The sequence below is a fragment of the Chaetodon auriga genome, chromosome 2 (assembly GCF_051107435.1).
Source record: "Chaetodon auriga isolate fChaAug3 chromosome 2, fChaAug3.hap1, whole genome shotgun sequence".
Taxonomy (NCBI): Eukaryota; Metazoa; Chordata; class Actinopteri; order Chaetodontiformes; family Chaetodontidae; genus Chaetodon; species Chaetodon auriga.
The window spans coordinates 16,991,987-17,004,791 of NC_135075.1; the positions used below are offsets into that span (position 1 = coordinate 16,991,987).

The 12,805-nt window shown below is 43.7% G+C and overlaps 1 protein-coding gene across 3 annotated transcripts in view; it reads right to left on the reverse strand.

The window, feature by feature from the left end:
• Window positions 1-12,805, reverse strand: part of bsnb (bassoon (presynaptic cytomatrix protein) b) — a 65,712-nt gene that overhangs the window by 10,957 nt on the left and 41,950 nt on the right. For 2 of the 3 annotated variants that reach the window (XM_076758682.1, XM_076758677.1), the window contains exons 4-5: window positions 8,571-9,371; window positions 727-7,080 (exon numbers count right to left, since the gene is read on the reverse strand). In XM_076758682.1, the coding sequence (XP_076614797.1) occupies window positions 727-7,080; window positions 8,571-9,371 (7,155 nt within the window). The remainder of the gene's footprint in view (window positions 1-726; window positions 7,081-8,570; window positions 9,372-12,805) is intronic. The other variant, XM_076758688.1, reaches the window with a different exon arrangement.

Sequence of the window (12,805 nt, forward strand, 5' to 3'; positions counted from 1 at the left end):
GAGAGAGAGAGAGAGAGAGAGAGAGAGAGAGAGAGAGAGAGAGAGAGCGAGAGAGAGAGAACAGACTAAAAGAGTAGAAAGGGGGAAGATGAGGGTGGAGATACAGCAGAAAAGGATGATGGGAAAAGCTTTTCTGGCATGGCCAGCTGCTCTCATGAGAACATTCTGTCACCCTCTTGATGCCAGATCCTGTGTAATCAACTATGTCCACATAAAGCATATCCTGCATACCAATATATCAATTTTAATTATTTGTTTTTACCCTCAGACAACAAATAATATCTTAATTAAAAGGCCACTATTTATGTTTCTCTACATTTTCTTGTATGTAGAATGATGTACCTTATTTTTATGGGGTTTGGCACTTGTATCACTCAATGAAATATTAGTTTGAGTGCAAAAGATGTGACAATTTTTATGGCATTCTGCATAATACCAGCATCAATTCTAATACACTGAATGTATTATAAATACACAATGCATTTAACAATGTTCTGTCCTATATCAGCAGCAAGGCACATAAAAGCACTGTGTTTGATCAAAAGACTCACACCTCTATGGGGGACCTAAGGCATTTTCACTGATTTACAGATTTTTAGACCCAGATTTAGCTTGAGCATTTCTTGTGAAGGCTTCCCCTAAAATGTATAATTCATTTATATTTATTACATCTTGGTAAGCCTTCTTAAATTAAGATAACTGATCAATTCTGTGATGGTTTCGTACCTGACTGTTGGACACAGCTTGCTGATGATATGGGGAGAACCTGTTCTTAGCAGGGTCCTCTGATGTGGGACTGAGAGGCTTTGGATCCGACATGGAGCGCTGCACACTTTTTATGGGTCTTGGTAGCGTCTGGTGGCGTTGGGGTGATTCAGCAGTAAAGGCTTTCTGCTGTGGTGTAACATGGGCCTTGTTAAGTTTCTCCTGGGAGGCAAATGTTGTTTCCAGCATGCGATGAGGAGACAATGGAGACACAGGGGAGTATAGCACCTGGGGAGATTTGGGGGGCTGGCGTGTTGGAGACTCATTTTGTTGCTGCTGATAGCCAATTTCCAGGGGATCTGGTTTCCTCCTCTCAAACTTAGCAACTCCTTGGAGTCTAGGAGAATTTGGGTCAGATGTGTTCGCACCTACTATATGCAGACTTGTGGAGTACGGACTAATAGTTGTAGGGACACTCAGCTGAGGGACGACCACACCCTGAGACTGAGACTCTGGTTCTGTCTGGCATGCCAGACTCTCTCCTTTGTGGGTCCTTTCAGGGGCTGCTATGTAATGTAATAGGTCGACCTTCGAGGTCTCTGCCATGGTAATGTGTATTGCAGGGGAAATCCGGCCGAGCTGGTCAGACTCTGTTTGGCATGACGAATCATTTGTGGTTTGAATCGCTATACTTGCAGAGGCCACTTTAGATGACCCTTCTGATTTAGTGTCAGCACTGGATTCAGAGTGCTTGGATACACGTGATCGCCTGCGCCTTACTGGCTGCTGGTCCCATTCTCCTTGGTCCTCCTCATCAGTCTGCACACTGCAGTCTGCAATACGCCTGGTTCTTCTACGCCTGTTCATGAATCTGTCCTCTCCATCTTCATCATCTGTTTGCACACAGCTGTCTGTAATCCTCTTCACAGAGTCCTCCTCTGAGCCATCCCTCAGCCGAGGCATGGAATTCTGTTTTTTCATAATCTTGGAATCAGCTTGCTTGTCACTGCTTCTCAAAGACATTTCAGAGGCAGAGCTATGAATAGGTCGAGCAGCCACCACAGCTTGGACCACTTGCCCATCCTGCCAAAACTGAACACTCTGTCCATCTTGTTGAATAACTCTACCACTCTGGTCACAGATAATGAACCCTTGAGGGGGCCCTCCTCCAACAACTACCCCTTGTATTGTACCCTGGGCAGATGTTGCTGCTGCTGCCACTGCTGCTGATGCAGCAGCTGCCTCTGCTGCAGCAGCAGCAGCAGCCGCCTCCACTGCTGCTGTCTTTTGCCTTTTCTGCTCCTCCAACTGCTGCTGGAGCTGCTGCTGCAGAGACTGAATTTGTTCAAGCTGCATTCTCTGCTGGGCCAGTTGCTCTCTTTGCATAATGAGCTGTGTCTCCCGTTCTGCTTGCTGTTGCTGTAGCACTTGCTGTTTGATTGTATGCAGTTCTTGAATCTCACGCTGAACAAGTAGTTGCTCTTTTTCTCTGTGTCGCTGAAGCTCCATACGATCTCTCTCAAGCTCCTCATGTAGTCGCAGCTGCCTTAATTTCTCCAATTCAACACGCTCTCGCTCTAACTGCAGCATGTGCTCTTGCTGCTGACTCAGTCTCTCATCTTCATTACCTTTATGCGCATCCATAGGAGGAGAAAGTTTGGAACTCGGTGCTAGAGCAGTAGCATGAGGTGTCACCTGTGTCTGGCCCTGTGGCAGTGCTAATGGTTGAGGTTGACTAATGGGTTGAACTTGAGGTTGGGGCTGAGTCAAAGATAATGGTTCAGTTTGAGTAGGTAACTGCTGTGGCTGCATTTGAGCCTGTATTGTCTGAACAGTTGGAGGTTGGCCTTGAGCTTGGGAGAGGGAGGAAACACTCTGTGAGGTAAGTTGACTGCGGTCTGTCTGTTGATCTGGTGTGGTTTGCATACCAGTTACTGGTACATTTTGTGCTCCAAGGTGTGCCGCAGGTTGGGTCGGTAGAACGGTTGCAGCTGTTTGTGCAGCAACTGTTGTTAAAGGCTTCCCAAGATACACAGGGGTTTCCTGGTGTAAGGTGCTAGCATCAGGTGCACTTCCTGCTGATGTGGCTGATGTAGGGTACTGGTTTGGAGGAGGGTAGGAATATGGTCCCTGTGTGGACAGAGGCATTCTGGGAGTCACTTGAGGCAACCTGGTAAGGCTAGCCAATGGTACAGCAGTTACACCTGTAGGGTATGGTCTATAAATTCCTCTTGGCATGGGACGGAGGACAGGGGCAGGCTGGGTGGTAATTGGCAAGGTAGAGGCTATAGGAGTGTTTATGGTAGAATATATCATGCCATCACCTCCTCTCATAGCAGCAGGGTACAAGGCGCGTATACTTGCTTGTCTAGCATTTATTAGGTTTGTTAGGGTTTGACCATTTGCTGTTGGTCTTCCATCTGGGCCATACAGTAGGTTTGCTCTAATTGATGCTAAGCTTTGCTGGAGATTTAGCCGAGCTAATGGCCCACCCCTTCCAGCCCCATATGGTACCAGTTCAGGGTTATTTCCATACCGGCTCCCAAACTGGTCCACTGAGTTAAGAGCTGCACACATGCGACTGATCTCCCTGGCAGTGGTTGCACTGTACTGAGCCAGATTGGAATCCTGTGACACTGCTGGGTCACGTGAACCATAGGCATAGTCGGAATTGATATTTGACATGGAGCCATATCGGCGAAGGGGTAATGAAGGGCCTGCAAAATCTCCTTGGTGACGCAAGTCTGTGTAAGATCCATACTGTGCTCCCATGCCAAGGTATCCACCTTCATAAGCCTGAGTCATGCTGCTAAGATCTACTGCCAGACCCCCCTGGACATTTCTCTGATAGTGACTGGCATCAGTCATAGAAGGCAGATTAGTATCAGACATAGAGGGCTGTATTCTTCCTGAGGGGGCTATTGGTGGTTGATATGCTTTATGTTCCTCTGTCACTCCTTGTGTAGCTTGAGGCTGGTGCTGTTGTTGTTGGCTGACATTATAGTGTGGGGAATGGGGAGGGTGGACTGCTTGAGAGGTTTCAGTGGTGAGATTATTATCTGAGGATACTGTTGTAGGCTTCTGAGTGAATGACCCTGAACAGGAACCAGCAAAGGGCAATTTGTAAACAACATCACAACAAGCCACCTGGTTTTCTGGTTTGATCTGTCCAGTGAGATCCAAGACCTGAGGAGCAGGAGGAGGTTCCTCTTTCTTTACCAACTGAGTCACTGTGCCCCCCTGTGATGTGTTACTCTCATCAAGTTGCACCATCATAACATGGGGCTTACCCGTGGACAAGTTCATTACTGTTGGCTTGTTTTTTAGCTCTAAGGCAACTCCACCATATATTTCATGGGGAGCATTAGAACCAGGAGCCCCAGACACTGATGGTGGAGCCATTGGGGATACTCTAGGAATGGCACTAGCAGTCACTACAGCCTGGGCACTGGTTGTTTGGCTCACTACAAGGTCTTTTTTCATCAGCAGTGGCTGGACCTGATTAGCTAAATTGTAACGAGCAAAAGAGGATTGCTGTTGGTGCTGCTGGAGCTGCTGCTCAAGAAGCTGTTGCTGCTGCAGGAGCTTCTGCTGCTGTAACTGCAGTTGTTGCTGTTGTATACCCAAGTTCTCCAGACAGGCATCAATTTTGGGAATAGATGGGTCAGTAACTGTTGGCTTACTTTGGGTTAAACACACAGCTGATCCAACACCCTGCCCTAAATCCACACGGTTTTGCAAAGGATCTCCATACACAACCGGTTGCTTGGGTTGGGACATGAACATAGAACTTGCAACTGTGACACTAACTGTGGTTGGTGTTGATAAAGATATGTGTGGTTGCTCTTGTGCATTCAGGTTCATAATAAGAGGTTGCACTGCTGTATGTCGACCAGATGGCTGCTCTGCTCCTAAAGAGTATCTTCTTGTGTCAGAGGCAATGGATGTTAGATCCATCCCCTGGTCTGTTATTATAATTGGAGCTGGCCTCATTGGGGCTCTCAGATCCACCACATTTGTGCTTGGATGTGTTTGGCCCTGGCCCACAACCATTGAAGAGCCTGGAATATTTGACATTTTACATAGAGCTATATTTTCCATAGATCCACGACTATGTGCAGTTGTGGTCACAGTGCTCATACCAATATTTACTTTTTCAACATTTTGAGCCACCTGTGAAGAATGTTTAGGAGACTGCTGTGATGGATGCATTTGTGGTGATGTTGGGGAACTTGTCAAAGGGGGCTGGGAGCTATACAAGGTTTTACAAGTGACCTGTGTTGGTGATGACAAAGGGGAAGTGGAAGAATTTACAGTAAGTGGCTTGGCAGGACTTGTTGTATCAGAGCCGAGTGTTATTACCATCACTGGTGCATCTTGAGAGGACTGTTGTCGTGCAAGACGCGGTGAAATTGCCCTTTGTGGTGCCTGAGCTCCATGGGATGCTGCAGCTGATGTAGGACCACCAGGCAAAGATGGGAGCTGCCTACCACTACCACTAGCTGGTCTCACAGATGGCATATGTGTTGGGCTTTGTGCTGGAGAAGTGGTGGGGGAGACCGGGGGGCTGGGACCTTTGAAAAGGGAGAAGACTTTGGAGGTTAGGGAGGATGCTCCAGGGTCAGGTGATGCTTGTGTTGGCCTCTGGGAGGATGTTCTGCTGCCAGCAGGCACTGCGCTACCTGCCTGTCGAGTTGTGGCAGTCTGACTGACTTGGGCTTTGGATGTGGCAACTCCAACAACACCTTCAATTTTGGCACTCTGTGTCATCATCCTGTTTTGTGTTTCTTTGGACAGATGCTGTGCTGCATGAATTCCTGGAATTCTTGGATCACTCCCTGTTGTGGAGAGGGATATAGGTGCAGCAACCTGTGTTGGGCTTGAGCCAGGAGTAAGGGAAGTTCCTGCCTCAAGATGATGTTTACTGTCAGGCTGAGAGGCACCTTTCTGCTGACTAACTGTTTGTCCTTGCCTCTGCATGAGCTGTGCCTTCTTCATCATCTCCTCATAGACCTCCTCTGCACTTTTAAGTGTTTTATCAGATGGTGACATTGCTGATGTCTTTTCTGTGGGTGAGTAGAGCGATGTGAAAGTTGGAAGGTTATATTCATTTCCTGATTTGTAAAGCTTTCCACCAATCATCTCGAAGCCCTCTGCCTCTGAATCCATAGATGGTGAGTATTCAGAACATGATGACCTGTGAAGCTCCTCCATCTCTGCAGCCTGTCTCAGTTCTTCTGTTGGTGATGCATCCTCAATAGGAGAGAGATTACTAGGGGGAGTTTTGGATCTTTCCCTGCGTCTCTGTGCCCGTAGCTCCTCTTTATCCCTCTTTGTTTTTCGGGCAGTACTTCGGATCCTCTGTTGCTCTAGATCTCTCATCTGCTCCTGTTCTCTAAGTAGTTCTTCCTCCTCTCTGAGCTCATCCTCCTCAGATGAGTCCTCAATAGTAGGCAGCAGTGGCCCGTGAGACCTATGTCGAGCTTTCCTCTGCTGCTTTGCTTCCTCTAGTCTTGCCCTACGACTGGGACTGCTGTCACTGTCATCTTCCATGGACGACACAGATGTGGGGGATGTTCCAGATGTGTAGCTGGGAGTGGTGGCAGGTAGGGTCGATGAATATTCTCCCTTGGACCGCTCCTCAGGAGAACCAGTCAGACTCTCCATCTCGAGCTCTGGTTCTCGTAGGTCATGCTCAGTACTGAGCTCCATGTCTCGGTTGTAGCTGTTGGTATTATTCAGCTCAATGGTCTTAAAACGTCGAAGGCCTCCAGCCATTACAACATCTTCCTCTTCATTTGCCTTATAAGGGCCCTCTGATGCCTTGGTGTCATCTTCAAAACTATTAGAATGATGAGACAGTCGCCTTCTCTCTTTGCTCACATCCCCACTGGTTTTATGTCCCCTTTTAGTCTTCTGGTTTCCAGGCTCTTCCAACTCCTCTTCATCGGCACTCATCTCCATAATTTGCCTCCTCATGAATTCCTCATCTGTTAAATCTTTATGTGACTTTTTCTGTCTCACTGGCAATGGCGAGAGACCACTTTCACTGCTGTCTTCCACATAATCATGGCGAAGCTTACAACTGAGGTCATCCTCTGATTCATCCCGTGCTGCATCGTCATCAGGACTGTGGTCCTGTCCTACAGACAGTGAATGTGGCCTGTGCTTCTGGTCTGAGGCAGTCTTTGACTCTAGAAGAGGCTTCATGGAGCTCTCTAGTTTGGTGATTTCTGAGGGGATGGAAGCGCCTCTTTCACTGAGCTTGATTCCCTCTTCCTGGATCTGGCCTGTAATCTCACCATGAGAGCTGGAGATTCCATCTGAGGAGTACCCAGTGTCACTTAAACTCTGTGTACTTGATTTGTTGTAATCCTAAAGAAAGAGAAAAGGAGAAAGAGAGAGATCAGAAGCAAAAAAAGCTTTTTTTTTCCCCTAAATGAACTCATGACAAGGTCTATTACAAGCCTCAGTGCACACCTTGTGTTGTGTCCTATATGTCCCACTATTTCATTCAACTCCTCAGCAGTGACATTTTCATGAGCACTCTTAGATAACAGGGAGTAAAATTAAGGCACTGGACCCAATGTAGTTAAAACAGTCTAATACTAAGATATTAGAGAATAATTACATTGGAAAGAACAAACCCTTAATCAAACAACAAGATATAGTAACACTTTAGGCTAAAATCAACCCAAATATTTACAGTGTATTAAATACTGGTTTTAAAAAATTAAGTAAATTTGACTTTGCACACAGTAACCACCATTAATACTTTTGTTATCTCCAAAGAAAAAAAAAAAAAAAAAAAAACTAACAACAACACTAATTCAATCTCAACATGTAAATATATAAAAAGTGCAACAGGCTAATCTGAATCATAATCAGAGTTGTTTGTGAAAAAAAAATGTTATTTTGTAGTTTATTCAAGCTATTGATTACATTTGATTTGGGTTGAGTTTGCCTTTCGAAGTTATGTACACACAGATGGATAAATACACTGACACACAGAGTGGATATAACACACAGTTGAACATACAAACATCTACAGACAAATGTCATTTGGTTACATGCTTGATTGCCATCTTTGATGCATTCTCCATTGCATTCTTCGAACCGTTGAAGAATAACGAACATGCTTAGAATGCTTAAATATCATCACGAAGTGTCACATTAAACAAAAAGCTGGTGTTTGATACAAATAAAATAAAGTGTCCAAAACCATGTGGAGAAATGGGGAAACAGGCTGAAGATGAGGAATGGCCACTAAGACAATAATGTTGATAATGACGATGATGATGATAAAGATGACACTGGTGGTAATGATGATGAAAATAAAGATGGTAAGTAAGAAGATGGTGGTGATGATGAGGATGACGATGATAGGTATGAAGAAGGTGGTGATAACAAAATTATGATGATGAACACGAGTTATGTTGATGGGAAATATTTTAAGGTGTGATGGGAGGAACACATACATGTTACACTATTATTACCTTAGTGGTAATAGTTCAAGTTGATGATAACTACAACTAAGTGCTGAGAATAAAGAATAACTTAAAAATGATGACGGTGGAATGATGGAACTGATTATGAAGAAAGAGTAGAAGGAAGAACAAGAGTTTGGATAAGAGCAATAAGAAAAATAAAGAGCAAACATCTTAACTCCAAAAATATAACTACAAGAAGAAGATTTTAAAATTAGATAGAGATAATGATATGATGATGGTAACAAAAGTGATGTGGAAATAATGATTAAAATGATGATGATGATGATGATGATGATGATGATAAAAATAAAAATAAAAATCATAATGGTGAATCAAGAGTAACAGGTGAAGGCGAAGAAGTTGCAGGTAGCTCACTTCATGGTGTCTTGACTTCTGTGCATCTTCAGCTATCTTCATGTCTTTTGGTGAAGTGAGTGTCTCTGACATTGCCTTCTTTGATGAGGCCTTGACGTCTTCTTTTAGAGATTTAGATGTGATTTTAGTCTTCTCCTGGCTCTGCAGCTGTTTGCGGCCCTGGTTGTTACCTGTGGGTTTAGACTGAGTGGGTGCTGTTTTTGTTTGGGAGGAAAAGGCCTTGGCATGGTTGGGTGCTGCTTTACCAGGGGTGGATGACACCTTGGCACTAGAGGGATGAGAAGGGCCCTTAGTCTGAGCAGAGGGCTGAGCAGATCCCTTTGTCTGAGTCGGCCCTTTGGCCTGGCTCTGGCCCTTTATTTGGTTAGCAGGCTGAACAGGGCCCTTACTTTGAGCATGTGATTGATTAGGACCTTTACTTTGAGGTCCCTTACTTTGAGCAGAGAGTTGTGTTGGACCCTTAGTTTGGGAAGGTGGCTGAGTCGAACCCTTAGGCTGGGTAGAGCCCTTGGTTTGAGGGGAAGCTTGGCTGGGCCCCTTAGTAGGAGGAGCAGGCCCAGCCTGTTTAACAGGGGAGACAGGGCCACTTACTTGGGGACCCGTTGGTTTCTGTTGTTGTTGAGGGCCCGTGGGCCTAGGCCCTGAGAGTTGATTGGGTGCTTTCTGCTGAGGTGGTTGTTGATTGGCTGTAGCAGGTGGCCGGGGGGATCCGACGGGCTGTGCAACAGGAGCTGGAATATCTCCCAAACTTCCTGACAGAGCCCTCTGCGTCTGGCAGTTCAAGCACAGCCATTCTTTCTTCTGAAAATAAACACAGAAAGAACAGCAATCAGCAATGTTGAAATGAATCAGAAAACAGCACATGGCTTCTTATAACTCTATTAGTCACGTAAATTATTCAGCAACCAAAAATACTAAAACGGAGAGTTTTCTTTGTGTCACCTGGATGCCACCCAGTGCCAACCATAAGAAAACAAGAAGGGAAACCATTTAAAAGCTCAACAATGCAACTAAATATATAAAGCATAGACAACACTGGTATATTTGATATTGATACTTGATATTGACAATGTGTTGACAAATTATTTGATTATTATTTAAGATGATTGATGGGTACAAAATTAGTTGTACATACATACACTGAATCAGAAAGTTGTTCCTTTATAAATGATCATGGAGTGCCAAGGACTCAGTATAGCGAGTCTGAACAACAGCGTTTGAAAGCCTGTCCAAACAAGGTCTTTCATCTCTTCATGAAGACTTAATCATTTGACAACATTAAGCACTCTCAAACAGGGTACACAGAGGAATAGTGCTGTGTGAATACAAATTAACACATCTGTTATTAGATTGGAGGGGTGCAACTGTCATTAGACCTTTTATGGTGCCTACAGCAAACCTTCTAACTATCTAAGAGGAGGATTCGTCCTTCACAGTCATCCTCACTGAGCCCTATGTTATAGAGGCAGTTATAGATACTAATACTGCTAAGAATATAGAACAAAGCCCATCAAAGACAGGATATTAGCATACACAGATTCAATTTCAGGTCAATGCAGCAGATCGATGGAACTGTTCAATGGAAAGAAATGGTTATATTAGAGGTTATTAGAGCTGAAAAGAGAGGTGGCAGCTCCATGTTTGTAAGACAGGCCTCCATTTCTATGATTATCATGTGCGCCTGAGGACTGAAGGGGGAGCGTTCTTGTGTCACAGAATAACACCGCAAAACAAATAACCTCATAAACACCTCTACCGCTGATTACAATCTGCCCAATAAATAATTTCTTTCATTGGCGTCATACTTCAAAAGCATAAATACAGAAGATGGAATTTAGCAGCATGCTCAGAAAAAGGCGAATAAATAAAAACAATGCAAGTGTCCAATGACTGTATCAGAGGACATCTTTACTGCGGTCCAAACAGTCAAGATGCCAGAGAAGGTTGAAAATACTTTTTTTTTTTTTTTTTAAATGCCCTTGCATTTTCCTCATGTTGTAACTCCAAAATCCACTCAGAACTTGTGGAAGGTGTTGGGATTCTGCTACTTCTGTCATATTTGACACGATGGGCAGCCTAAAGACGAGTTATCTGCCTAAATAAGATAACTAACTGTTAGAAACCTACAATACAAGCAAGATAAAGAGAGACAGACAGAGAGTGACAATCATTTAGTCAGCAAAGAACATCCTAACATCATGATAGGGATCTTAATCTAGAGACCCCAGAGACCAGTGATTGACAGACAAGTTTCCAGTGATTAGGTCTGAGCATAGGACACAGTCCATCTTCTTTTTCACTTCACACTAAAACTGTGTGGAGAAATTGATCAGACTGTGAGTGTGTCAGACTCTTGTGTGTCCTCTTGCTTCTTGGAAAAAATTTTTGAGCTCACTGGCCACGACGAAGGGCAAATACAGATCATCACAAACCACTTCTACTATTTGTCCTGTAAAATCTGTGAAGGCAGAGGAATCTACAAACAATGGTTAACCACTTGCTGGTGTGGGTGGTAGGAGACAAAGCTACAGCCAAAATTTAACAGAGGAGGATGAAAAAGGATGATGAGGAGGAGGAGGATGGAAAAAAAGGAAGAAGAAAGTGGTTGTGGAATAATGATGATGGTGAGAGGTAGAGAGAACGTAATGGTGAATCTGACTGCCACAGAAGAGGTAATATTGACTTTAAGTGATGCTATTACTGTATGCTGACTCATATAAATCAAACATATATTACTGTTCACAAGCTTTGGAGGATCACTGGAGACAATTTCTCTGATAATGTTCTCGAATAATTGATTGTTTGGTCCATAAATGTCAGAAAATAGAAACAAATGTCCATCACAAGTTCCCAGAGTGCAAAGTCAGTTCTTCAAATGTTTTGTTTTGTATGACCATCGGTCCAAAACCTAAAGATACCAGTTTAAAGTCAGAGAAGTCTAAAAAATGAGCAACCATTCACAGGTGACAAGCTCGAACCTGTGATTTTTCGATTATTAATTATTATTTACAATTGTTGACATTTAATTTTCTATTGATCGACTAATCAATTATTTGTTGCAGTTCTAATTCAAAGCTTCATTCATCAGGTATCAGAGCCGAGGGACACCGCCCTGGTTGTTGTATATGGCCTTTTAAAGTTGTGACCATTGTCATGTTAGCAAACAACTTTCAAATGACACTTTCAGCACACACAGAGCAACATTATCATCCCACTGGAGGTGTGTTTCTGGCCACCTGACAAACACAGGTCCCGCATTAGCCGGATTTTTAGCGCTGGTTTGGTCTCCAGTAACCCAGCAACTACTAATCGGTCAACTTTTTGTATATCATTGATTATTCATTTAGTGTATAGAGTCCAAGGATGTCTTCAAAATATCTTGTTCTGTCTAACCAACTGTCCAAAAGCAGCAAATAGTGACACTTGAGAATCTGGGGTCATCAAAATCAAATGTTTGTCATTTTTGCTTGAAAAATTACCTAAATGATCTATTACTGAGTATTAATTGATTAATCAGCAAATTGTTGCAACTCTTGGGTCATTAGGTTGCAAGATATTATCATTTTTTTCACCAGCTGTCTAATTTTGGACAGTGGACCTGCTGCTGGCTGCAGCGGTGAGTGAGTGGTGAGATTCACCCTCTTTGGATTAATTCAGCTTTGGTACCTGAAGACTTCAACTGCTCTTTTGTTAATAATAACTCAATTAGAGCCCTTATGCAACATGTTAAATTATGCAACTCCCTCATTTAGAAACGATGCCATTTGAATCATGACTGCTGTGAAAATATGCAGTTCAGGAAGGATGATGCTGGAATAGTGTGGGCTGCTACAACATCTTCAAGCATAAAAGGAGATGAAATAAGAGCGTGACAAACACTTGGCCAGTTAAAAAAAAATTCAAGGACAGTAAAAACCACAGTGGCTATGAGAACTGTAGACTACTAGCAACTTTACCCACAAAGTTACGTTCCTGACTGCCGAATGAAAATGTAATGTAACATGAGATAAAGACAGACATAGTACCTACACTTGAAATCTGTGTTTAAAACACTATTTTTGCTGATGCTATTTTTCTGTTTGAGATAAGATTCTTAGCGTGAACAAATCCTGCAGGAATCTGTTGTTTCAACTGAGACCACAAAGCGTGGATGGAGCCACTGGCATGCCAAACAGACAGACTTGCTTTGTTTTCATCTCTCTCAAGTGCTCTACTGAGGAGCTATATATAAACAG